Raw genomic sequence first — 26,923 nt, 5'->3', positions numbered from 1 at the left:
GGTGGGCATGGAGGGAGGACGAAACATTCTCCTGTTCGGGTACGAGAACTGGCCTTGGCACCTAAAAATACCGATGTTACCCACCCCTGTGCCCAGCACAACCTGCACGCTCTTCTGCCTGCAAAGGATGTGGAGGAGAGGCAGAGGAGGGTAGCAGCAGAGAGCATTCACCCAAGATGAGATGCTCCCTGGACATCGCTGGATGCCTGTTCTGGGAAGAGACCTGCAACCTCGAGATGCGTTTTCCCTGCCTCATGCCTGTAGAACGTGTGTTTAAGCTGCTTTTCCACTTCCCCTCGCTGTGCTCGCAGCCCTGACCAAGCTTCCCCAGGGGCAGGGTCTGTGCCGCGGCTACAGACCTGTTGCCAGCGGGGTGCTGCTGCCCACCAGCGATGGAGGGAGAGCGGAGCCCGGGTTTCGCTCTGCTCCTCCCGCCTCAGGCACGTCCCCGCAACGGAGGAGACCCTCGACAGCGGCCCTGGGTGTCCGGCCCGTGCCTGGGGGGAGACCCGGCGGCCCCCCGCACCGGCTGCAGTGGGTCCGCTGATGCACATCTGTCTGCGGGGCTGTGCCTGCAGCTGCGGGCACAGCTGGGGGGTCATTGTCATTCCAGCTGCGGGCACATCTGCCCCGCCGGCCCCGGCGTTTCCCATGGCCTGTGCGGGAGGGGGGGGGGGATGAGGGGTGTCGCCTCCAGCTGCGGCCACATCTGTCCTGCAGCTGCCGCCGGGGGCCACGGAAGGAGCCCCCCCCCGGCCGCGCCCCGCGTCCCCCCCTCTCCCCGGCGGCAGGTATGTCCCTCCCCGCCGGCACCACAGCATCCCCCTCCCTCCATCCCTCCTTCCCTGCCTCCCTCCCTCCCGCCCGCCCTCCGCCTGCATGGAGAGAGCCACAGAATGGCGGAGCGAGAGAAAGGAGCCGCATCCCCGCCCGCCTCCTCCCCGTTCCTGGGGCTGCACCTCGCCTCGCCCCCCAATTTCAGGTACCGGCCGCATCTCCCCACACCCTTCCCTGGACCCCCGCGGGGCTGCCCCCTGCTTCCCTTCCCCAAGCACCGCTCCCCATTGCTGCAGCCCCCCCCCCCCACCTCCACACCGCCCCACACCCCGGAGCCGGGCCCCTGCTGCCTCCCTGCGCATCCTTCGGTCCCCACCCCACACATCCCTGTGCCCCAAACCCCGAGCACCGCTGGACCCCACCGCATGCATCACTCCAGCCCTCCCCCCCCCAATGTTGCCTCAGTGTCAGCCTCCCCCCACCATTCGTTGCCCTCACCCCACACACCACTGCAGGTCCCACCAGCCCCTGCTTGTCCCCCTCCACCCCCCGGCCTCCTCACCTGGCTGATCTGCTCTTTAAACACCTTTTCCTCATGTAAGAAACCTTCATTTCTTTCCCCACCCCCGTAAAGCCTTTTTCTAGCCCTTTCCTAGAAATCTCAGGTGTTCCCTTCCTCCCCACCCCTGCGAAACCAAAATCCCGAGTGAGATGATGGGAGAGTGCCAGGATTGATCTTCTCAGCAATGCTAAGCGCTCCCATCGATTTGGGATGCAGGGGGCTGTGTCTCCTCCAAAACCCAGCAGGGCTGGTCACAGGGACTTCCGATGGCAGGAGCCAGGCCAGGGATGGCCTGGGGCTCTGGAGGCTCCGGCTCTGGAACAGGGATGTGCTTGGGTGGGCAAGGGGATGCGGTGCCCGGTGTTGTTTGCTTGTCGTTGGTGTGATGCTCACTGCTTCTGGTGGCCGTGCCATCAGGCATTGCTCTCTGCTTGCCTCTGGCACCCAGGGGTGCTGCGGGGGAGCTGGCTGAGATGAGGGGATCGGTACTGGCTGCTTTATGTGGTGAGATTTTGGGGAGGGAAGGGAAGGGCTGGTCCACATTTGGGGCCACAGCTAAGCTCACCCTTACCTATAGCAGGCCCCAGCCCCTGTGGCGTGGGGACCAGCAGATCCCTGTGAGGAAGCAGGAAGATGCAGTCGAGCTGCGGTGGCTTTCAGGCCATTTACCCCTGATGGGCTCTGCCCCTGGAGCCCTTTTGCTGTGGCTCCAGGGCTTCAGCATCTTCCTCCTCCTGCAGCGCTGCCTGAGAGAGCTGCTGGGAGCTGCTACAACATGGCTGGTACATCCTGCAAACCCAGCCATTAAACGCTGCCTCTGGCAACGTCCACCATGGAGAAGGGGCTTGGCCACCGAGCCAGGGGCTGGAGCTTGAGGGCTGCACTGAACAGCAGCTCCGGGCCTGTGAGAGGGTCAGGCTCATCACACAGCGCTGCCCTGGATGCTGCGGCTGTCCCCAGGGCACCCTCCTGCTCCCCAGCAAACAGCGATGCTCTGGGAGGAGGATGAGGCTCTGCTGCTTGCTGTGCTCTTGCTGGTACTTGAGGCAGGGGTGCAAGAGCTTTCCCGTGCACCAAGCCTGGGGTGTCAGCCTTGAAGTGGACGGAGATGCCAGTGATATCCCTGAGCCTGGGGCAGGGTCTGGTGAATCGGAGGCAGTGTTATGGCACGGAGCGTGGTGCGAGGAGGGAGCTCTGCTTGTGAACTGGTTGTGAGCTGGGTTACATGGGTTGTGCCTGTCCCAGGTCCTGGGCCCCTGCTCGGCGAGGGGCCATTCCCCACGGACAGCAGTGATGAGTGTGGCTCAGGGTGAAGGCTAAGCCTGTGACTGGTGCTGAGGTCCTGGCTGAGCCCCGTGCAGCTTCCTGCCTGCGGGATGAGGGGTTCCAGGTTTACTGCTCTCTGGTACGTTTGCCTGCCCATCCAGCTCCCTGAGTGGTGATGCGCCGGCACAAGCATTAGATGGTTTGAATCAAGAGAGGACTTGGTTCTGACCAGCAAGCATCCCAATGGGGTCATAAGCTCTGGTGAGGCCAGGGATGGTGGCCTGGCAGGTCCTCATTGCTGGTGATGGTTTGGTGCTGTCTGAGACGAGGGGAGGTCTTGGATGCTGCTGCATTCAGAAGGTGCGAGAGTGGGCAGCAGGAAAATCTCCAGATCTACACCAGACAGGTTGTGGGTTTGTGTTGTTTATGGTCAGGTTGGATTGGGATTGAAGCAACCCGCTCTAGTGGAAGGTGTCCCTGCCCGTGGCAGGGGGTTGGGACTGGATGAGCTTTAAGGTCCCTTCTGACCCAAACCATTCTAGGATTCTATGAGGCAGGAGGAGAAGAATGGTGAGGTGAGCTCTCCTTTAGCCACGAGGACCTCCAGAGGTGGCTGCTCATCACAAGAACAACAACACAGTAGTAGACAGCAACATAAAGTTCTCACCCAGCCTCCCTGCTGTCCATAAACCTCCCAAAGGCTCCCACTAGGAGCTGTGCCCCACTGGGACTCCTTAGCATCTTCCTCCTGGACACTGTGCTGCATCTCCTCGCCCTGCCAAGAAGCTTTGCCAGTGCTTTGGGACCAAGCTTTCCTGTGAGGAAAAGGGGGCTGAGCGTCCCTCTGCCCAGCACAAAAGGGGCAGGGAGGGTTGGCACAACCGGGGTGTGAGCAGCGCTTGTGCTGCCTGCCCCACTGCCCCCAGGAGCATGGCTCTGTTGTAGCTGGGACCTGTGTGTGTGTCTGTGAGCACATCCTCCTTCTGGTTTCCCTAATGAAAGCAAAGAGCATCCATGGAGCTGCTGAGGCTGGAAACCTCCTCAGGAAGGAAACGCTCAGGGAGCTATTTGCATGGGTCAGGAGAGAGGGGGAATTGGCTCGCTCCTCTGGGAGCCCTGTAGGAAATCACAGCCCTTTCCATGCCATTGCTGGGGCCTCAGGAGGGGGGGAGGTCTTCTGGGGAAGGAGAGGCCTCCGGCTCCTCAGGAAGCTCAAAGCAGCACCTTCAGGCTGATGCACAACCCAATGCTAGCATTGTTCATTGGTTTATGTGTCTGCTGTGCTTGTCTGAGCCATCAGAAGAACCTGTTTGGAGGCGATAAGCTGGGCTTTGCAGTGGGGATACCTGTCTTCCTGCGAGGGGGGATGAAAGGGCTGCATTCTTGTGATGGAGATAGAGGCATCTTCTCCTTGGTTCAATTAAGAGCACCTCTGGGCTTCCCCCCAGGGCCAGCGCAGTGTAGGGTAGTACTATTTCTCACACGGATGCTGGTGACAGCACTTGCACACAGCGCTGCTGGGACCAGAGGGTTGGAGTGCTGCCCTGGTACCCAGGCTTGCTGGAGCCCCAGCTCCATCACATGTGTTGCCATGGCCCAGTCCCTGTGTGGGAATCCCACGCAGTGGCAGTGGGCTGGGGAGGCGATGCTGCAGGTCCCCTTTTGCCTGGCAGGGGATGGAGATGAGGGAGGCGCAGCAGCCAGGCTTGATGCTAAGGCTGCTACAAGCACTGTGTTCAAGCTGCTCCTTCTGTAGGTGGAAAACACCCATGTGTGCTCCATTGCTCATCTCGAGTTTATCAGTTCATAGAATCATAGAATCATAGAACGGTTAGGGTTGGAAAGGACCTCAAGATCATCCAGTTCCAACCCCCCTGCCATGGACAGGGACACCTCACACTAAACCATCCAACACAAGGCTTCATCCAACCTGGCCTTGAACACCACCAGGGATGGAGCACTCACAACCTCCCTGGGCAACCCATTCCAGTGCCTCACCACCCTAACAGGAAAGAACTTCCTCCTTATATCCAATCTAAACGTCCCCTGTTTAAGTTTTAACCCGTTACCCCTTGTCCTGTCACTACAGTCCCTGACGAAGAGTCCCTCCCCAGCATCCCTATAGGCCCCCTTCAGGTACTGGAAGGCTGCTATTAGGTCTCCACGCAGCCTTCTCTTCTCCAGGCTGAACAGCCCCAACTTCCTCAGCCTGTCTTCATACGGGAGGTGCTCCAGTCCCCTGATCATCCTCGTGGCCTCCTCTGGACTTGTTCCAACAGTTCCATGTCCTTTTTATGTTGAGGACACCAGAACTGCACACAATGCTCCAGGTGAGGTCTCACAAGAGCAGAGCAGAGGGGCAGGATCACCTCCTTCGACCTGCTGGTCACGCTCCTTTTGATGCAGCCCAGGATACGGTTGGCTTTCTGGGCTGCGAGCGCACACTGAAGCCGGCTCATGTTCATTTTCTCATCGACCAGCACCCCCAAGTCCTTCTCTGCAGGGCCGCTCTGAATCTCTTCTTTAAGAGTTCTCATGTGCTCAGCAGGGCTGCAGCCTCTGGGTGCCTCTTGGCACATCCTTCATAACCTCTGCAGATACAGGGCTCTTCCATCCCATGGGGCCAACCTCCCATGTACCTGCGATGCTGTGATGCTCACCTACAGGAGCACTGTGCCTCCATTGCTGCTGGTGCTGAGGGATGTTGGCCAGAATACCCACGTAAGTCCTGCTCAGAGTTGTACTGGCAGTGATGGAGCTGAGGGGAGTCAGAGCTGTTGCATTTTGCTGGTATTTTTAGCCTCTTTGAGAAGCAAGAGAGAAAAGCAGGGGTGTTTCCAGCCCTGGGAGTGGGGAGTGCTAAGGGAGAGCCTTCCTTGTATCTCCTGGGAAGTCCTGGAGCATCCATATGAGAGAAGAAAAGGGGGGGAGTAATACAGAGATAGAGATTTCTTTATTCATCACACTAAGGAAGGAGGTTTCGAGCGGACGAGGTGCCTCCAGGCAGAGCTTATGGGGAAGATGGAGCCCTGGATACTGTTATCAGATACCGTGAACACAGTATCATGAGTGATGGTGATGGAGGATGATAGTCCACTGTGCCAACAGTTTGTTGGCAACACTTGGCAGCCTCTCCTGGGAAAGGTCCCACTCTCCTTCGGCAGCAGGACAGCAGTGGGAGCTGGCAGAGCAGCTCACCAGGTATTTCTCTGCCCCTTAACAGGGGGTAGAGGTTGGGGAAGCTCCTGAAGCAGGAGCAGGGGTAGATGAGGAAGGAGCATCACTCCCAGCACTGCCCTGTGCCAGCCGGGCTTGCCCCTTGGTGAAGGTGCTCCTCTTGCTTCCCTCTGCTCAGGGAATGCAGCCAGACACGATGCCGGTCCCGCTACTGGAATCACTGCGGCCCTTGCGCTGTGAGCATCCCTGCCCTGCCTGGCGGGAAGCCGGATGGATGCTCCCATCTCCCTCAGGATCTCATCACATCCCTGCAGTGGGGCAGAGAGGAGCAGAGCCCCTTGTCCCTGGCTTGGCAAGGGCAGGAGGAGGCCGGGCGGCATGGGCGCCCGTGCTGGGGTAAGCAGATCCCGCTGCGGGTGCTGGGGAGCGGTGCTGGAGCAGGACCAGGAGCCGGGCTGGCTGGCTGGCAGGGAGGCAGTCAGCATCCCCGGCAGAGAGCAGGGACTTGGCACTGCCCCAGTGGTGAGGTTATGGTTTTTTTCCCCTCCAGGACAGCTGATTCCATCTATTTTTAATGAGCTTCCCCAGGTTGCGCAGTGAGGAGACAGAGCAGTGCCGGCAGCCACGGACTGCGACGGGGCAGGCGGACAGGCAGCGGGCGCCCATCACCTCCTCGCTCCTCCCTGCCCTAGGCACGGGGGTTTGTTTTATAGGGTGGGAGCGTGTCCCCCAGCGAAGGGGGTTCCTCCTCAATGCAGCTGCCCTTGAAAATGGAGTCGAGCACCGAGGAGGAGAGCTGGCTGGAAGATCAGTGGGAGAAATGGTAGGGGACCGGCCGGGGGCTTGGGGATGGGGGGGAGCTGCCCTGTGGGTGTGCAGGGTGATGAGGAGCAGCCCCTGGGCACATCACCCTTCTCTGAGCGATGGTCAGAGGACAGGAGCAAACTTGGCACGCAGCAGGGCCCAAAGTTTTGCCTGGCTGCACAGGGAGCTGCGCGGCAGAGTGGTCCAGCAGCATCTGCAGGCAGGACCAGTGCTGGAGACCTGCGCATCCCTGGAAGTGCAGGCAGGGCTGCTGGTCCCCATCCTGGCGTGGGGGGCTCTGCACACCAAGGCAGATGGAGTCCCTGAGCATCATTGACTGACGATGTCCCACCCTGGTGACCTGTGTAACCTGAGAAGAAATCGATCTGTGCTTTGCAGGCTCTCATGAGCCTCCTGCTCTGCAGCAGCAGGAGATGGGCAAGGGGGGGTCAGGACATCCCACCCCGTGGTGAAGGCTGTGTCCCTGCCCATCATGGGGGCTGGAGCACATGGCCACAGTGGTTTCTGCCTGCCTTCACCCCAGGAGCCCACCATTGATGGGGTCACTGGAAACACGGATGGGCGATGCTGCTCCCCCCATGGGCTTCTCCTGCCCCTTCCCCACCTCTGAGGGCCAGGATAAGGGAGATGTTACCCTTCCATGGCACTGGCTTGGTGCCACTGCAAGGGGGAGTCCCAGAGTGTGCGAGCGATGCTTAAAGCAAGGGTGGGAGCTCTGCGGGTCACAAAATACCCTTCTCCTTCCTTCCCTGTGGGTGAGGGCAAGGCCAGAGAGGGGTGATGGGCTCAGCATGGTGCTTTCACTCAAGCATCTCCCAGCCCAGGCAGCTGGGAGCAATGGAAGTGATGGCACACAACACAGGTTAGAGAGGATTTTCAAGCTGGGCTTCTTTATTTACCCCATGGTAATGAATAAGCAAGAGGATCATTGTGGTACCACCATGGAGAAACGTTTTAATGCACAGAAGCCAGGAACTCCCCGCCGGTCCCCAGGGACGCGATCAAGCACACGAGGAACTCGCCCGTCGGCACATTTCCAGCTGCTAAAAGGATATGTCTAAACTTTCTGAAGGGGTGTAATGAGCCTGTGCAGCTCCCAGCCATAAGGGACCCCAACCAGGCAGGCTTGGCAGCACCAATGGCCATGGGGATACCTGCAGGCACCCCAGGGAGTGATTTTGGTGCTGCCCTCTCCTACTGCGGCACCTGACCCGGGACATCCCTCCCAGCCAGAGCCTGGAGGCCGGTTGTGCCTCCTGCTCCAGGACATGGCCAGGGAAGGACAGGGAGAGCCTGGGCTCGTGGGCTGTGTGCGCTGAAGGAAGGAGGGGTAACTGGAGGCAAAACCAAAGGCAGGTTTGTGGTGCTTGCAAGGGTCCCGATGTGGTCACTGCCCCAGCTGGTCCATCCTCCAGATGTGCCCTGCCAGGACCCAGAACCCTTCCCTGTAACACCGGTCTTTGCCCTGTTGGGTGTCTGGGACAACCCCAGAGCTTCCCTGGGATGGTGGGAGCCAAACATCCTGGCTTGGGCTTGGCTCTGCTGCCTGTCCCATGCTCTCCCAGCCTGCACATCCCTGCTGCCTTTGGGACCCGTGGTTGGCTTGGGGCATGTTCCTCCTGCCTCCCCACGGCTGCAGACCATGCCAAGCTCAGCCATTCAGTGGGGACAGACCCATCCCCTCTGGAAGGAGCCCCCTTCCTGGTCTTTCTTCCCAGTAAGGACCTGGAGAGCCTCTCCAAGGCAGGCAGTGCTGCTCCTGCCCGCGGGCAGCATGCCACCCTGCACATCCTGCGTCTGCCCTGTGCAGGGGGTGATGGCACCATCTCTGCTCCCTCCAGGCTCACCCACGACATCAGCCTCGAGGAGTTTGAGGATGAAGACCTCTCCGAGATCACCGACGAGTGTGGAATCAGCCTGCACTGCAAGGAGAGCCTGGCCACCCGGGTGAGCGCAATGGGGATGGGGACAGTGCTGGGGATGGGATGGGCAGAGCATGCTGGTGGGGAGGGCTGGACCATCAGTATCCATGCAGGAATACCAGGTCTCCAGGCCAGTGATGCTTCCTCGAGGTGCCCCTTGTCACAACCCCAGTGCCCTCTGCTTGGCAGTGCCCTCTCCTCTCCATGGCACAGCAGAGACACTTTCTGAGCCAGACAAACAAGGGACACAAAAAGCATCTCGAAGACAGTGCCTTTTGGTTCCCATTGCTCTGGGGGGGGTTTGAGTCTGATCCTCAGGGATGCACCCAAGGATTTGGCTGTGCCCCCGTTTGAGTGGGATGCCCAGCGAGCTTCTGGCACTTGATGAGCATCCTTGGGAAGTGAGGACATGCGTGAGGTGACACTGAAGGTCCCACATGGGCTGTGCCTCCTGCTCCCCACGTGCATCCCTGGGCCTGGAGGTGCAGTTTGGCTTGGCATGGTGCGATCCCTCCTCCGCTTACCCAAAGCATTCCTTCTGGCTTGCAAGGGCTGAAGGATATTGGCCTTTAGAACGCGTTTAGAGGGTGAGAGACCTGGAGGCTGGAGAAACGGTGGAGGAGGTGGCTCTGACCACAGCAGGTGAAATGAAAATGGGAGCTGGGAAGCCTATGCAGGTGCTATAAGAGGATCTCCCATCCATATTAAGCACCCTGAGGTACCTTGTGGAGACCCAACAGGGTTCACACCACTATTGCTGCGCAAGGAGGCCACAGGAGCAGAAACACGGAGATAAACCAGGAATGATGCTGGATTTGTAAATACGCAGGGACTCTGCATTTTGCCAATGTGTTTCATGCTAAAGGGATGCAAATGCTGGAGGAGCAGCCAAATGGTTTGGGAATAATTTCCTCCCTCAGGAGAAGTGTTTCCTGTGCAGTACTGATGAATGCCCAGCGAGGAGGGGAGAGGCACAGGAATTTGTTGCAGATTTAAAATTAGCAAGTGAATTCGTGGTGTTGGGAATCCCCCATTGCTGGCAGGAAGGCACAGGCAGATCTCCTCCATGGAGTCCTGATGTCTCCTCGTCTAATTCGGGACCTTCCCAGCAGAAATTCAGCTGCTTCCAGAGACGCAGCCACTGCTTCACATCTCTGCTGTGGCCACAGCCTCCTCCTGCTCCTGCCCCTCTACTCTGCTCTCGTGAGACCTCACCTGGAGCATTGTGTGCAGTTCTGGTGTCCTCAACATAAAAAGGACATGGAACTGCTGGAACAAGTCCAGAGGAGGCCACGAGGACGATCAGGGGACTGGAGCACCTCCCGTATGAAGACAGGCTGAGGAAGTTGGGGCTGTTCAGCCTGGAGAAGAGAAGGATCAGGGGAGACCTCATAGCAGCCTTCCAGTATCTGAAGGGGGCCTATAGGGATGCTGGGGAGGGACTCTTCGTCAGGGACTGTAGTGACAGGACAAGGGGTGATGGGTTAAAACTTAAACAGGGGAAGTTTAGATTGAATATAAGGAGGAAATTCTTTCCTGTTAGGGTGGTGAGGCACTGGAATCGGTTGCCCAGGGAGGCTGTGAGTGCTCCATCCCTGGCAGTGTTCAAGGCCAGGTTGGATGAAGCCTTGGGTGGGATGGTTTAGTGTGAGGTGTCCCTGCCCATGGCAGGGGGGTTGGAACTGGATGATCTTCAGGTCCTTTCCAACCCGAACTATTCTATGATACTGTGAGGGTGCTGAGGTGCTGGCACAGGGTGCCCAGAGAAGCTGTGCCTGCCCCATCCCTGCAGTGTTCAAGGCCAGGTTGGACGGGGCTTGGAGCACCCTGCTCTAGTGGAAGGTGTCCCTGCCCGTGGCAGGGGGTTGGAACTGGGTGAGCTTTAAGATCCCTTCCAACCCAAACCATTCTATGGTTCTGTGACTTTATGGGCAGGGAAGGACGAGGAGAGCCTGTGCTCATGAGCTGTGTACGCTGAAGGAAGGAGGGATAAATGGAGGCAAAACCAAAGGCAAGCCCAGTGCTGAGTGTGGGTGTGAAGGCAGGGCAGTGGGAAGATCCTCCTGCCTGCAGCTGGTGAAGCGGGCAGGGGCTGTGTCCAGCATTGCTATCCCATTGGCTATCCCAGCTCTCTGCTGCCGATAGCACCACCAAGCTCTTAAGGGCAGGATTTGTTTCTTCTTTATGGGCCACCAGCCCTTTGCTGGGGTTTGGTGAGGAGCGTAAGGGTGGAGCAGACAACTTGCAGCCCAACTGCTGCAACCCTTTACAGACAGTGAGTAGAAATAGGCTGTTTGCCTATTTAAAACAGTTTACTGAGGGGTTTCTGTGTTGCTGCAGAGGCCTGACCCTCAGTAGGCACAGGAGACAGCCCCGAGGTGCTCTGCGTGAACGCCTGGGTGCACCGAGAGCGTGCTGGTGTGGAAGGGGGATGCGCGGCCGCCCCTGGGGAAGCAGCGAGTTATTCATAAACACAGCAAAGGAAGAAGCCTACCACACTCGGGGGAAAAAAAGCCTGCTAAAAATATGTCTGAATGGTTTATATGGGATGTGGAGGATTGCCCGAGGAGCAGGAGCGAGAGTGGTGACAGCAACGGCAAAGAGAGGGGGTTTCAATCCCTAGCACCACAAGAACCAGGGAGCTTTCCAGCCCGATTGATGTCTGGAGCAAGCTGGAGGCGACGGGAGTGCAGGATCTACCTGATGGATGCAGCCAGCCCCAGAGGGAGCAGTTGGCTGGGTCTGTGCACAGCGCAGGGGCCAGCAAATCCGTCCTGACCCACGGCAGGCGTCAGCAGCTAATTGCATCACGTGGAGATGGACGGCTTGGTAAAGGGGGGCCAGGGCTGGGGGGGCCCATGCTGGTGTCCTGCCCATGGTGAGCTCCAGTGCCACTGCTGCAGAGCACCCGTGGTGAGTAAGGGTTGGTACCTGCTCATCCCACAGTGATGGGCAGCTGGTGAGAGCCCTGCGATGGAGAGAGGGATGCAGGGTGAGAGCGGGCTGGTGGCTGCTGGGTCACACCGGAGCAGGGAGTGATGGGGAAAGGGGAAGCATGGGCTCCAGGGAACGTGATGCGCTGCTCCGAGCTTCCTCATCCAGCAGCAAGTCTCCAGAGAGATGGGCAGAGCCAGCAGCAAGCAGGAAAGCAGCAGGAAGGAGCAATGGGACAAAGCCTGATGGAGGGATGGGAAGGAAGCTGCCGGGTGGGGACAGCTTCCAGGATCCAGGCAGAGCTGCTCAGCAGCAGAACCCTGTGCCAGGAATGGGTGGCTGGTGCAGAGGTCAACCCCCAAACAGAGGTGCGGTTTGGGGTTTTTTTTGGTCCTGGAAAAACAAAGATGATTTCATCATGGGCTATTTTAGCAGCTTTCCAGAAATAGTGGCTTAGACACATAGATACTGCAAGGAGGCGTAGACTGATGTTTGTGCAAGAGGGAGCTATCCGCGGATGAGGACCGCACCCTGTGGATGGGAGACCATGTATAAGAATGAGGAATAATCGGAAGCATGGCTTAAATACAACAGGAAGTCCTGGGTGAATGAAAACTGGGAGCAAAGTGAATGAGAGGGTTCAGAGGAGGAGCAGAGCCGCCTTTAGGGCTGTGGAATGGTGGAGCAGGAGGATTCAGAGGTGAGGGATGTCACCTCCACCGCTCAAATGGCAGTGTTGAGAGGGACAGTGACAACAGAAGCTTTGGTTTGGCGGCTAGGAAGTCTGGGGTGAAATCCCTGGTTCCAGCAATATGGATTCCAGCAGAGAGCCAGGCTGAGGTTGATAAAGGCTCCGTGGTTCCTCATCTCTACTGCAGGCACTGTGGAAGATGGTTAATGCAGGAATGAACACAAATCAAAGAAAAACAAGCAGTACCCTTCCTGGAAACACCTGAGAGCATGAGAACAAGTGCAGGTGGAAGGAGATGATGCAGGGCTGTGCTGGGCCTTTGTGGTCCTCTGTGAGGGTGCTGAGGCGCTGGCACAGGGTGCCCGGAGAAGCTGTGGCTGCCCCATCCCTGGCAGTGTTCAAGGCCAGGTTGGACACAGGGGCTCAGAGCAACCTGCTCTAGTGGAAGGTGGCCCTGGCCATGGCAGGAGGGTGGAACTGGATGGGCTTTAAGGTCCCTTCTATTCTATGATCCTATGAAAAGGCCTGAACGAGCCATGAGATATGCACAGAAAAAAAGCAAACCACTTTGTTTTCCCAGCATAAAATGCTTGCTGGGAATGCCAGGCTTTCTCTTGATGTTCATCACCACTGATCCAGTGTGCCGCTGGCAGCAGATGCCCTCCTAAGGCCAGCAGGACCCACTGCAAAGAGGAAAGTGGCTGCCATGATCCAGCCAACCCAACGTGCTGATCCAGGGCCTGGCAGGGATCCAGCTGCATGGACTGGGAGCAAAGGATACAGCAACGAGGTTGTTGTTTATTCCAGGCTTATTTCAAAGGCTGTCCCAGGAAGCTGTCTCTGTGATCCATTGCCAGATGTGGCTGTGCCAGGCTGGGGCAGAGAGGCTTCTCCTGGTGCTTTGAAGCTGGGAGGAAGCAGTCACATCTGGGTGGTATGGACAGGGGATACAGTCCCTTTGCTCAGCAAGTCCCCATTGCTTCCCCATGCTCCTAAAGTGCTTTTCCCAGCTGAAGGTTTTGTCACTCCTCTTCGACAGGGGTTGGGAAGCAGGGAAGAGCCTTTTACTTGCTCGACCTTGGTGGGTAGAGACTGGAGCCACCCAAGCAACAGCCTGTGTACCACCCCACTCCTCTCCAAAGAGCCTTTCTTTCCTAGGGGAGGAGCATCATCCGTTCCTTCCTGGGGTTAGAGCAGCCCTCATACTGGCTATTCCCCTGGCTAAACCAGTGCTCCCAGGGGCGTTCCCAGCACCTCTCAAGTGCAGCAGGGCCCGTGCTGCTCCAGCCTCCCATGGACCATGGACCCATGCGGCCCATGGACCGCAGCATTGGGACCATCAGAGACCAGTTGCTGGACACTGGGAATTTTTGCCATTGGGATGGCACCCTGTGGGCTGGAGGCAGCATCAGCAGGAGCACACCAGCATCGTGTCTGTCCCAGGGATGGCTCTGCAGTGGAGGCGTGAGCCTCCCCGTGACTGCATTGGGATCCAGGTGTACAGCTTGTGTACATCCCACCACATAATTCAGGCACTGGTACTGCTCTTCCACATGCCTTATTCTGCCCCACAGGCTGAAGGGACTTTAGGAAGTCACCTCACCATTGCATCTGTGCTAAGGCATGAGTATACTCAAGCTGGCCTTAGGTGACATTACCTTGGTCCTAGAGAGCACCTGAGGCTGTTCTGGTGGGGCAGCATCCTTCCAGTTAGAAAGGCTTCCCAAAGTCCAGTCCATGCCCTCACTTTGCGGATCACCACAGGTTCCACTCGGATGGAAAGGTGATCTGTGGCTATGTGGCCTCAAAAGGGCTTTGTTGTGCTACAGGCCATTAATAAGTACCGGCAGTGGCTGTTGTTTCCTCCTAGCTATTGAAGCAGGAGTGGTGCATCCCTCCTAGGGTGCTTTTCTTCAGAGCAGGGACCGTTTTGCTTTCCTGAATCCTTCTGGGTCTTTCCCCTCTGAGTGATTGCTGCAGCTACAGGATTACTGAGGCAGCATCATTAGCAGCCTAGGTTGAACGTAACCAGCTGACTCAGATATATCTTGCTTAGCTATAATCCGGTATTTCCACCCAGGTTTTTTCCTGTGCCTCGGTTTCCTTGTTAAAATCCACGTGATTTGCACAGGCAACTGGTACCACAGAAACATGGAACTTGTATGAAGGCCAATGGTGAAAGCAAGGAGGTTAAATGTTTAAAGCCTCAGGAGGATGGGTGATGGGGTTTTGGTGGCAGCAACAGGGACACTGGAGTGAGATGCTCCCCTGAGAGGGTTCATCCTGTGCCTGCAGCAGGCAGAGCCCTTGTGCTGGCTGTAGGGTGACCGTTTAGGAGCTGGTAGCAGCAGGAGCTCTTGGAGGGGCTGCCAGAGCTGCTGGGGCTGTTTATTCTCTCATGGTTCAAGGAGCACCCTCTGTGCAGCTGGAGACATGGATAGCATCAGCTGCTAAAAACCTCCCCTCTCCACCTCTGCCCACTGACGAGCTTTCCAGTCACCACAAACAGCTGATAACACGGGAATGCAAGTGACTAATGCCAAGTCACAGCCATTAGTGCTGCCTGCAGCAACTCGTGCATGTGCAAGCTCCGGTTGTGCGAGGAAGGAGGCTGGGGAAGGAAACCACTGACCTTTAAACACCTGGAGCAGCAGGGGGACATTGATGCCTCTTCGCACAGCAGCACAGTGTGGTGGCTCAGCGCTGGGGCACAGCCTTGGTGATGCAATGGGGCATCTGCTGCTCACAGCCCTTGCGGGCTGGGGTGGCCACCCTGCTCCAAGAGTGAAGGGTGGCAAGGGAAAGAGTGGGGCTGCCCTTGGCCAGAGCACAGCCACCATCAGCTGGGGCTGAAGCGATAGTGCCTGGCCACTGGCTCATCGGGCATCCCTTCTGCATGGCTTCAGGTGCTGATATGTGCAGATGCAGGTGTATGGGAAATGGCTTGTTCAGGATTTCTTCACCGAAAGGGTGCTCAGGCATTGGAACAGGCTGCCCAGGGCAGCGGTGGAGCCACTGTCCCTGGAAGTGTTCAAACAACCTGTGGATGAGGCCCTCAGTGACATGGTTCAGTGGTGGCCTTGGCAGTGCTGGGGTTGATGATCTTAAAGGTCTTTTCCTACCTAGTTGATTCTATGATTCTAAGATGAGGAATCCAAGGGGAATGTAGCTGCGGTTCCCGGCTGCCTAGCAGGCATTACAGGGAAGAAGGAGCCAGACTCCTCTCAGAGGTGTGCAGTGAAAGCTTCAACCCCACAGAGAGAAGCAGTAGCAGCAGTGCAGCACTGGTGCCAGTACCCAGCATGGTGGTGGGTTCTCCACCCATGGGGACATTCAGTGTTACAGGCAAGACCCTGAGTGACCTGCTCCAGGCAGGGGTTAGACCAAACCTCCAACCAACATGATTGTGTGCTTGTATGAGTCTCAGCCGCCAGGACAGGAACCAAGAAAGGGCACAGTCTGCCTTGGGAGGAAGAATCATAGGGCAGCCCAAGCTGGAAGGGACCTCAAAAGGTCACCTGGGAAACTGGCCACCTTTCGTGGGAAAGGGAGCCTAGATGGGATTATCTAGCACCATATCCAGTCGCATCCCGAGAACCTCCAGTGATGGGGGCTCTACCGTGTCCCTGGGAGGTTGTTCTGCCAAATGAGAAGGCTGCTATGGGTTCTCCATGCAGACCTCATAGCAGCCTTCCAGTATCCGAAGGGGGCCTACAGGGATGCTGGACTGCAGCGACAGAGCAAGGGGTAACGGGTTAAAACTTAGACAGGGGAGATATAGGTTGGATATAAGGAATAAATTCTTCACTATGAGGGTGCTGAGGCGCTGGCAAAGGGTGCCCAGAGAAGCTGTGGCTGCCCCATCCCTGGCAGTGTTCAAGGCCAGGTTGGACGGGGCTTGCAGCAAGCTGCTCTAGCGGAAGGTGTCCCTGCCCATGGCAGGGGGTTGGAACTGGATGAGCTTTAAGGTCCCTTTCAACCCAAACCAGTCTGGGATTCTCTGATTGTTTGTTCTCACTGTAAAATACGTCCCTGCTACGTCGAGATGAAACCTGGATGTGCACACCTCATGGTGAATGTGACGGTCGCATGTACCTACAGCCACCTGCCGGCAAGGGGGTGCTGGGGGTGCCCCATCACCCGGGGACGATCGGCAAGGCCGGACCGCAGCGCGGGGCTGCGCGAAGGGTGCGCGGAGCTCCGCAGCCTCGGGAATAACATCCCTGCCCCTTTAAAAGGAAGAGGCCGCCGGGTGCTGATGCAGCTGCCCCGGTGCCGGCCCCCCCGCTCCCCTCCCCTCCTCTTCCCTTCCCCGGTCGGGAGGCGCGGAGCGGCCGCCGCCGTCCCGGCGCGCTGACAACGGGCGCTGCTCCCGCAGGGCCATGTGAGCCGGGCGGGCGGCGGGGCCCGGGCGGCGGGCGGCGGGGAGGCCGCAAGGCTGCAGGCCGAGATGCTCCAGCTCGACCTCATCGACGCGGCGGGGGACGCGCCGGCCGAGGAGCAGACGGCGCCCGAGCCGCTGCAGAAAGAGCCCCCGGCCGGCACCACCGATGTCTACCGGCCCAAGAGACCCACAACGCTCAACCTCTTCCCGCAGGTGCCTCGCAGCCAGGTGAGGACGGGACGGGGCGGGGGGATTCGGGATGCTCCCGCCGCCGGGGGCTTTTTGTCTCGGAGGGATGGGGGGGCACGGATGGAGGGTGGCGGGCACCCCCCTGCCCGACGCTGCCCGCATCCCTTACCGCAGAGCAGGGCCCAGTCGTACGTGCTCGCCTCCAGTCGGGCCGCCCCCTCGAACGGCTGAGCCTGCCCGGGCAATGCGCTGGGATGGGGGCTTGAAGAGCTGGGTGGGTCCTTCTTCCATCCCTGCTGCCGAGATGGGGAGGGAATAGGCCTGGAAGTGTGGTGAGACCGAGCTGTGCCCCCAGCACAGCCCCTGGCGCCTTGCAGAGAGCTATGGGGCAGGGAAGGGACCCCACAGGGGTGGAGAGCAAATGGGGCATGGTGAATGAACGCGTGAATGAGCCATCACGGGACGGGGCACCACGCCACGGGGCTGGCGAGCCCAGGGCCAACATCTGGCTGGGTTTCAGCTGCCCCAGGGCAGGATGGTGACACGGGGTACCCAGAGCCCGGCAGCGGGGACTTGGTGGGCTCTGCTCCAGAGCAGCAGCATCAGCTGGCAAGAGAAGCATTAATGTCAGCACCCCGTGCTAAATCTGAGAGACAGAATAGCAACGCCCAAAATGGTGGCCAGGAGGACAAGGGGGTTCTGTTGTCTTGTTCACGCTCGGGTTTTGGGTGGTTTTCTCCAAGCCTACCCACCCCACCAGCACTGGGGTTGCTGTCATTCCCGGGCGGGCAGTATTTCAGTGCCCCACATGCTGACCCTCCGAGCAGCATCCAGAGCCCCTTTGCCCCATCCCTATGGCAAACTTCCTGAAGCCAGGCAGGCTGCGCGATGCATGGGGCTATTTTTGCCACCCTCTCGCGTTGAGCCCTGCCTGCTGCCAAGTAGGAGGATTGTCGTCGCAGTGACGCTGAGCCGAGGAGCACTGAAGCGAGAGGCAGGTGTCCCCGTGGGTGACAGATGGGGAGTAGTCGGAGCTGGGTGTCACCAGCCCGGCACTGGCAGCTGATGCCAGCTCTCTGCCTGAGGCCACGGCTGGGAGGAGGAGGAGGAAGGCACAGAGCCAGGATGGGCACCCGCAGGGCAGCTGGCACCAGGGACAAAGGCAGCGGGGCTGGGGAGGCGGGGGGAGCCCCACTGAGTATAATGGACAAGGCGACAGCAGCGGCCTGGTCCCACCCTGCGCAGGGACCCTAAGGAGCAAGTGGCACGTGGAAGCACATCCAGCTGTGGGGATGGGGACTGTAGAGCCCCCCTCCTGGGCAGCTGGTCCAGAGGTGGCCACAGGCCTGTGGAGGGGGGTTTGCATAGGTGGTGGGCTGGAGCTGATGGTCCCCTTGCAGGGCGATGGTGGAGGCTGTGGGGTGGCACCAGGACACATGGGCATAGCTGAGCTGAGGACACAGGGAATGGGAGATAGGGGCTTTGCCGCAGCTGGCAGTGGGAGTGGGGGCTCCAGACGGGGGCATGGCCAGCCGGGGAGGGCAGTGCTGTTGGTGGCATCTAGTGAGAGGCAGGCTGGCTGTGAGGTGCATAGAGTGCCTGTTCCGGATGCCTACCTAGCTAAAGGCAGTTTTACCATGCCCATTTGTGGTGCCCCACAATGAGGACAGGGTGCAGGGTATTCCTTGGTGATCAGCCTGAGATCTGCCTTTACCTGTGCCAGACGGTCCTGGCCTGCTCAGCTCCCTCCTCCTGCAGGTGGTCACAAGAGGGACCATGGCCATTCGGTTTCTCTTGAATGCCTCGGCGGATGGCATAGAAACAGAGGGGAACATCCCCAGCTTCCCAAAGGGGAAGGTAGAAACAGCTGCTGTGGCTGGCTAGGTTCATCTTCTAAGACCTTGTGAATGCCTCTCCACCCTGGTTGGGCACTGCAGAGCCCTGGCCCTGCGGGATGGATGGGCTTTGTGGGATCTGCCTGCGGCACTGCTGCCTCCCAGTCCAGGCAGCCAGGCTGGCTGGTGTGCTGGCCCTTTGGCACGCAGAGGCTGTTGCTGTGGCAGCTTGCCTGGCCGCATCGCTGCCCATCCTTGCCCTGGGAAAGGCAAGCGGAGACGTGCTGTTATTAGCCTTGGCACAGGGGGCCTCAGAGAGGCCATGCTGGGATGTTGTGGTGGGGGTCTCTTCCCTCCCTGCATGGAGGCAGGGATCTGGCAGCCATGGTTCAGCAGCATGCGATGTGATGGAGCTTCAGGGCAAAGGCTTGCTTTATGTTGGTGGGGAAGCAAAGCAAGGATGGGGCAGCTCCTGCACTGCTGGTTGCAGCTGCAGGCTGGTGATAAGGCTATGAGAAAATCCAGGGGGTCCCAGCAAGAGCTCAGCAGTTGAGTGAAAATCAACGGCATGGAAAATGCCATGGTTGTAGATGGGGGACAAACAGCCGGTGCCCCGCAGGAGGGGCCAGGGAGAACTTGGGGGTGCAGGAGAGCATGGGGGCTATAGCAGGCGGGATGTCATTCCCTGCTGAGGCAGGCAGGGAGGACTTGTCCTCTATAGGGGACCTGGTGGCCTTTGGTCCATGGGTGTCACAGTGAAGCTGAGCACGTTCCCCTGTGCACACACACGTGTGCCCATGCATGATCAGCCACCCAGGGCACAGCACCCACAGAAGCTCCATCAGGATTAACGTCTGCTAGTGAACTATGTATGTGTGTGTGCATCCTGGGGAGGGATGGGTGCTGCTGCTGCTCCACCACGTGCTGTTTACTGTTCGGGCTACAAAGCGTCTTTGTTCCTCTCCTCAGGACACCCTGAATAACAACTCTCTGGCGAAAAAGCACAGTTGGCAGGAGCGGGTGTCCCGGTCATCATCCCCTCTGAAAACGGGTGAGTTCTGGAGCTGTTGGCCAGGGGCAGCTCCTTGCACCATTTTGTGGCTCTCAGGAGCCTGGGGCAAGTGATGCTGGTGCAGGAGGTCAGGGAAACCATCCCACATGGACTCGGGGTGGGTCTGGGTGGCATCCCCAGCAGGGAGCATCACCCTCTATGGGCCTGCCAATGCTGCTCCTCTCCCCCTCCAGGTGAGCAGACCCCTCCCCACGACCACGTTTGCCTGAGTGATGAGGTCAATCACCAAAACAGCACAACCTCCACCAAAGACCGGGGCACATCCACGGAGAGCCCGTGCCGGCGCACAGCAGCCACCCAGATGGCACCCGCCTGCATCGCCACATCCCGGCCACCCGAGAAGCACCAGGCCACCAGCCGGCCCCCGCCGCACGGTGCCAGCGTGGTGGTGGTGACATCGAGGGTCCCCGAGGCCCACCGGGACCGCATCCACTACCAGACGGACGTGAGGCTGGAGGCCACGGAGGAGATCTACCTGACGCCCGTGCAGAAGAACTCGGATCCTCTGGAGGCTGACAAGCCGTTCCTGTCTCAATCCAGCGAGAACCGCATGTCCATCAGCTCCGACATCGACACCTCTGGCTACTCAGCCCTGGCAGGGAAAACCAACCCCTCCATCAGTGAGGAGGATGAGGTGCTGGACTACATGTCCTCCCCTGACAAGATGAACCTGCCCAGGGCTTCCTGCGGTGGTGGGAGCAATGGCTCCCGGCCAGGGCACAGCCTCCAGAGAGCCTCGGTGAGCTCGGACACCAGCGCCCTGTCCTACGACTCGGTCAAATACACACTGGTGGTGGACGAGAACGTGCAGCTGGAGCTGGTGAGCCTCAAGCAGTGCTACTCGGGCTACAGCGATGAGAGCGACTCGGCCACTGTCTATGACAACTGCATCTCCTCGCCCTACGAGTCGGCCATCGGCGAGGAGTACGAGGAGGATGCGCTGAAGCGCGACTCGGTGTGCCTGTCCGAGGACTCCACTCCCGAGGCGGACATCCACTTCTCCAAGAAGTTCCTCAACGTCTTCATGAGCGGCCGGGCGCGCTCCTCCAGTGAGTGCGGGGCACGGGGGGAGCTGGGCAGTGGGCACTCAGGACAAGGCTGAGGGCACACTCGGGAGGTGGGAAGTCACCAGCAGACACGAGCCCCAGTTCTTGCTGCAGCCTTTGTGGCTTTGTTCCTGGTGGCTGGGGAGGCACTGGCGGGGGGGGCTTGGAAAAGCCTTGTGAGCCAGAGGGGTTTCAGGATGCTCTTTTGCCTAGCCCAAGGTATGGCCATACTGAGGAGGAGGTTAAGTGGCCTGGCAGGGGGACAGCACCCTCCTGGAGTGCTGCCCTTCTCCCCAACCCCAGAGGAGCACCGGTGGTGGTGGCATGTCCCAGAAGCAGGGCTTCCCGGGCTTCAGCTGGTCCCACAATGCTGGTGACACCGCATGGCTTTGTCTCTTCTGCCTGGCCCATGCCCATCCATCCCTTGGCTGTGGTGCTGAGAAGTCCCCCTCTGCCTTCGTCCCCAGGTGCTGAGTCCTTCGGGTTGTTCTCCTGCATGATCAACGGGGAGGAGCAGGAGCAGACCCACCGCGCTGTCTTTAGGTGAGCCTGCAGGCGTGAGCAGTGCCCCCAGTCTCTTGCAGGGGAAAGCTGGTGCTGCCCTCTCACTGCAGTGGGGCCAGCCCAAACCCCAGTGTTTCCACCATGCGAAGCCCCAAACCACTGCCTGTAGCTCGTACCCTGCTCAGGAGCAACATCAGCCCAGGCTGCTGCAGGGGCAACACCTCTGAGGGCAGCAGGAGTGGTACAATAGGGGTTATCCTTGCCCATTTGAGTCTAAACCGGCTCCAATGCTTTATTTAGCCTGGGCCAGTGGTGGGATTTGTGTTGTCACCAGCGAGAAGGCCCCCATGCTGCTGGCCAGCCAGGCACCAGTGCCTCTCTACCCAGGTTTGTGCCTCGCCACGCGGATGAGCTGGAGCTGGAGGTGGATGATCCTCTGCTGGTGGAGGTGCAGGCAGAAGATTATTGGTACGAGGCCTACAACATGCGGACGGGTGACCGGGGCATTTTTCCTGCCTACTACGCTATTGAAGTCACCAAGGACCCAGACCATATAACAGGTACCAAGCTTCTGCTGACATCCCAACCTTGTGTCCACCTCCTTTCTGCTGAGCAGAGGCTGGTGCTGAGCAAGGGGATGGAGGGAGGACCAAGGGCACCCAGCAGGGAGTGACGGGCAGCTTCTGGTGTGATGCTGGGAGTGGGTACCCAATGTTGCAGAGCCAAGGGTGGGAATATGGAGAGGAGAGGAGGATCTCAGCCTGGTCATTAGAGATGGTTCCCCCCATGTGTTCTCTCTTGCAGCTCTGGCCAAGAGCAGCGACTGGGTGGACCAGTTTCGGGTGAAGTTCCTTGGCTCGGTGCAGGTTCCCTATCACAAGGGCAATGACGTGCTATGCGCGGCCATGCAGAAGGTAATGTCCCTCCCCATCAGCAGAAGCAGGAGCTCCTCCTGGCAGCAGGGCAGAACCTCAATGGGGACAGGAAAGGGCGAGCCATCACCATTGCTCATGAGTCTCAGGCTTTTTTCTCTCTGTCTTTCCCCCAGATTGCCACCACGCGCCGCCTCACTGTGCACTTTAACCCACCCTCCAGCTGCGTCCTGGAGATCAGCGTGCGTGGGGTCAAGATTGCTGTGAAAGCTGATGACTCCAAGGAGCACAGCAAGGTAGTGCCCTGCTCCCCACTCATCCCATCCCTTCCCCAGCTGCTGCTCTGAGCTGGCTCCTGCCCCCTGTGCTATAGCTCATGTTTGCATATGAAGATTGAGGGTGTGAGAAGCACCATCATTGCAGTGGTAGGCCCACCATCAGGGTCCTCTGTGCATCACATAATCCCAGTTATGGGCCATACCACTGACTGATGCCCTTGCAGCTCTCAGAGATGTTGCTGTGCTGGGATGCTGCAAGCTGAGCTGTACCAATAATCTGTCAGCTGCTCCTAAACCTTTCTGCTACTATTTTGAGTGGTGTCCTCCAGATCTGCCCTGTAATCTCTTTAGTGAGGGCAGGCTGCTGATTAGCATTCTGCATAAGCAGCCTAGCAAAGCATGTGCTGGGCAGAGGGCTTTTGCAGCAAGCTGTTGGGAAACCTCCCCTACTGCCAGGGGTAGGAGTAGTTTATGGCTCTAAGTGCTGTGACAGAGAGCTGGGCTGAGGTTTCTGCGGGTCTTGCCTGTATCTAGAGGATGCCATCAACTTAGTTGCTCTTTAAACTCCTGTAAATAAGTTCTCATTTCTGGCTGGGGCCCTTTGAACACCCAGGCTTGAACGGCTTACATCCATTCACCTTCTATCCATTTACCTCAGTTATCCATTCACCTTCTATCCACTGGCATTTAGCGAAGAAGGACTGTGTGTGCTGGGTGAACAGCAGCACAGGCTCATGCCAGAGTCTAACCCAGGGCCTCCAGGGGCTGCTCAAGGTAGAGGCAGCTGGGGTGGATGGTTGGGACCATCCTGAAGCTACTGGTAGCAGCCCTGGATCAGGCTCTAGTTCATTTCAGTGCTCAATCCAAGCACATATTTCCAGGTCCAGAACCCTGCTGCCCCACAGGGGAGTGGGGAGGGAAGCTTTGACAGTTCATTTCTCTCTCCCCAGGTAAACAAGTGTAGCCATTTTTTCCAGCTGAAGAACATTTCCTTTTGTGGGTACCATCCAAAGAACAACAAGTGAGTAGTGAGGTGTGGGGCAGCTCTCAATGCCAGCAGCTCTGCACAGAGGCTTTGCTGCTTTCTCACTGCCTGGGAGCAGCACGACTGGGGATGGGAAGGGCATTGCATCACAGCAATGAGCATGGGCCATGGCTTGATGGGGTTTGGGGGGTCTCAGGTCCCAAACCCTTATACTCAAGGGGACGCTGGGGTACCTGTGCCTATTTGTCTATTGGTCCAGTCACCCCCACTCGGTCTGCCCTCAGGTATTTTGGGTTCATCACCAAGCACCCTGCGGACCACAGATTCGCCTGTCACGTCTTCGTCTCGGAGGAGTCCACGAAGCCACTGGCAGAATCTGTAGGGTGAGTCCTCGCTGGGCAGGGAAGGCTTGATCCCAAAGGGCAGGAGGAACAAATCCTGCTATCTTCCCATACATGTGGGGCTTGGACCTGGCCCCAGGCTGGCACCTCTTCCTTCAAGCGAGAAGCTTGGGTTGTGAGCCTGGGCTGACAGAGCTACAGGCAGCATGTTCCTGACAGCACTGGAACACGTCCCATTGCAAGGCTTTGCAGGCAGACGGCTGAAAGTCATGTGGATGTGCAGGGATCAGGGCAGGGATGATCTGATGGCAGCTCTGGGTGCTAACGCAGAGGCTAGGGGGCTGGAAGGTCAAACTGGCTGCAGGAGCAAGGGTTAGAATGGAAGCAGGGGTCTGTAAATGCCTTGTGGGGAGGACACTGTTCAGCTTTGCCCCGTGCTGTGTTGCAGGAGGGCTTTTCAGCAGTTCTACAAGGAGTATGTGGAGTACACGTGCCCCACGGAGGACATCTACCTGGAGTAGGGGCTGGCACAGGCACCTCCTGCACAGCCAGGGCTGCAGTGTTGCCCCTTCCCCATGTCGTGCATGGACAAGAGCTGCTTTGAGCCTGGAGGAGGAGCAGGCCCGGGGCAGGGCTCCCCGGGACACAGGGTGCAGCCTCTTTTCGTGACTCCCCTTCCTTGGGCTGGGGGGGACGGGAGGGGGGAGGGCTGGACAAATTGTGTTTGTTGTACAAAATACTCTTAGTTTATTCTATTGGAGAAGTACCTGCTGGGGGCCCTGCCTGTGAGCACCGGAGTGTGCTCAGGCCCTTTCCTGCTGCAGGCTGGGGTGACAGCATCTCCTCCTTGTGACCATGGCCCAGCTTCCCGTCACATCCCTCTGGGGTGACTTTTAACACAAGAGTCAGATTCCCGCAATATGAAAACACAGCAGCTACAGCAACTAAAACCCATAATGCTGGCTTCTGTCGGGGGCATGGGCTTGCCTTGGGCAGGCATCACCTCCCTGCCATGCCCTGGGGATATAAAGGCTGCTGGGCAGGAATGACAGAGGGAGCCCCACTATCCCCTCGGCCAGAAACAGCACCAGGATGAGCTGAGACAGCTCACCCCTGCCTCTGCCCCCATCCCTCTCTTCTTGTATCCATGCCTGGGGGGAGGGACAGAAATGCCCCTCTATAGCTCCCTGCAGTAACTACACCCTCAGGAGGGGAGCCTTTCTCTGCCCCCTTCTCCTCTCCCCCTGGCTGCAGGTAGCAGAGGCAGTAGCAGAGCTGGGTGCCTGCCAGACATGGGGCAGGGAAGGGCTACAGCCTGCAGGGAGCTGAGCAAAGCACTGGGGAGGTAGAAGAGCTCTCCCGGTCCCTGCAGCCAGAGAGCTCTGTGCTTCAGCTGGATCTGCTGTGATGGCAACAACTATTAAATATGATGGTTCATGGAGCAGGGCTGCTGTGCTGTTTGTGTCCCACTGCAGTAGGTTTGGGCCCTGGCTTCCTTCCCCTGGGACCCCAAGAGAAGCTAGCTTGAGCTTCTCAGGTTTGGGCTGAGAGCCCTAGTGGCCTGAAGGCCAGAAATCGTTGTGTGATGATCAGAAGGGATGGCTGGAGGTTACCTGCTCCAGTCCCCTCCCAAAGCAGGGTTTACCCTTACCCTACACCCCACACCTACGCTGTCCTGCAGCGAGGGGTCCCTGGGGCCAGGCTGTGGTGGGCACACTGGTTTACAGATGGGCATCATCGTAGTACTCCTGCAGGTCGAGATCATCTCTCTTGCCTTTGCCCGCTCTTTGCAGCCACTCCGGCCGCTTCCGTCCCACCCGGGTCCTGAGACGCGGCTGCTTGGGCTTGATGCCGTAATCTGCAGGTAGAGGGGAGAGGTTGGGCTCAGCCCCGGGCTGCTCACAGCATTGGGGACAAGCGCCCGCCTGGAGGGTGAGTGCAGGGAAAGCGGGCTAGGGAGCACGCTGTACCATCCACCAAGCCAAAGTGCTGCTGTGGAAGCTCCAGGAGAGCAGAGAAGTCCTCGGGGACCGAGTAGCTGGCCCTGTGGAGGAAAACCAGGGGTGAGAGCAAACTGAGACCCTACAGCACTCATCTGCATTGAAATAAGAGCTCCTACACACCCTTTGTCCTGACCCAGCCCAGTCAGGGCTTGAGGGCTTGGTGCCCAAGCCAGGAGCCCTGGAGTGCCTCTGCAGGTACCAGGGCAGCAAGGAGGAAGGGGAGGAGGGAAATGCCATCACCTCTCATCCAAGGGCCGTGGGAGGGCAGCCCCCAGCAGCAGGGAGAACAGCAGCAGCCACCACTGCATGGTGCACCCCAACTCTGGCTCTGCACCGAGGTCACAAAGGAGGCCCTGGGACACCAGCTGGGTTGGCAGGGAACAGACCCCCGCCCAGGTGATGCTGCCTACCCCCTCTTGCTACATCAGCTTCTGGTCCTGGGCTGTGTGGTCCTGCCCAGGTTCTGCTCACTGCTCTCCCTGCACCGGTGCACATCCCTCCTGTGCAGCCACAGCTCCAGGGCTGTTTCCCTTTCTATGTCCCTCACTACCACCATGTTCCTCCCTCGCAACCCCTCCAAAAGCAAATCCCTTCATTTCATCTCAGTGCCTCCATGTCCCCAGGAGTGACCCTCTGCAATACCCAAATGAAGGGAGCACAGTTCTTCACTCATGGCTTTTTTACACTGCCACGTTACAGGAAGGTGCCAACACAGAGCTCACTGCACTGTCAGCAACTGGCCCACAAGGGGAGTGTGGGCTATACCCCCTTATTTCTGAGGCAAGAAAGCTGTGAACAACGCAGGCCAGAGACTCTGGAGGATGGTTCACGTAGGAACCACTTCTGTCACCCACTTGTGGCCAAGGCATCTGGCACTTTGCAGCTCTGCACAGTGCCATCAGCTGGCTGCCCTTTTGTCCTGGCCAAGGGAGCCTCCACAGCAGCGTGATACAGAAATGTGGCCATGGCAGCCCAGGCCTCTGTTTGGCCCTGTATTTAGTGTGGAACAGCAGTATTTGCTGAATTAATCTCTTCATTTCTCCTCTTCTCTGCCCTTGGCCAAGCCCATGAGCATTGGCTGGCAGCCATCCTGCAAACCCTTTTAGCACACACAACTAGGTGCTAGGAACACAGCCTTCAAACCGAAGCTCTGTACCCTCAGGGGAAGCCCAGGAAACTGAGGACTGAACCAGGCACGTGGAGTTAGAAAGGCTACTACAGAGTCTTCTAAAGGACAGTGTAACCCAGGGTAGAAAACTG

At 58.6% G+C, this 26,923-nt stretch overlaps 2 protein-coding genes across 2 annotated transcripts; one reads left to right on the top strand and one right to left on the bottom strand.

Annotated features, from left to right (window-relative positions):
• The first annotated feature begins 896 nt into the window (after nt 1-896).
• Nucleotides 897-25,101, top strand: MAPK8IP1 (mitogen-activated protein kinase 8 interacting protein 1). The gene is made up of 12 exons (XM_065686427.1): nt 897-982; nt 8,449-8,554; nt 16,533-16,766; nt 19,532-19,613; nt 19,808-20,683; nt 21,148-21,223; nt 21,572-21,744; nt 21,989-22,098; nt 22,233-22,352; nt 23,285-23,355; nt 23,604-23,702; nt 24,109-25,101. Exons 1-12 carry the CDS (start codon nt 897-899, stop codon nt 24,179-24,181), a joined length of 2,106 nt encoding a protein of 701 aa, XP_065542499.1. The 3' UTR covers nt 24,182-25,101.
• Nucleotides 23,315-26,902, bottom strand: FREY1 (Frey regulator of sperm-oocyte fusion 1). The gene is made up of 3 exons (XM_065686429.1): nt 25,904-26,902; nt 25,631-25,704; nt 23,315-25,518 (listed from the first exon to the last, which is right to left on the bottom strand). The coding sequence occupies exons 1-3, from the start codon at nt 25,969-25,971 to the stop codon at nt 25,382-25,384; spliced, it is 279 nt and encodes a 92-aa protein (XP_065542501.1). The 5' UTR covers nt 25,972-26,902; the 3' UTR covers nt 23,315-25,381.
• Between the last annotated feature and the right edge of the window lie 21 nt (nt 26,903-26,923).

This window comes from Lathamus discolor, chromosome 6 (assembly GCF_037157495.1).
Source record: "Lathamus discolor isolate bLatDis1 chromosome 6, bLatDis1.hap1, whole genome shotgun sequence".
Lineage (NCBI taxonomy): Eukaryota > Metazoa > Chordata > Aves > Psittaciformes > Psittacidae > Lathamus > Lathamus discolor.
The sequence above is the reverse complement of the archived record's forward strand: the minus strand, read 5'-3'. Positions and strand labels throughout refer to the sequence as shown.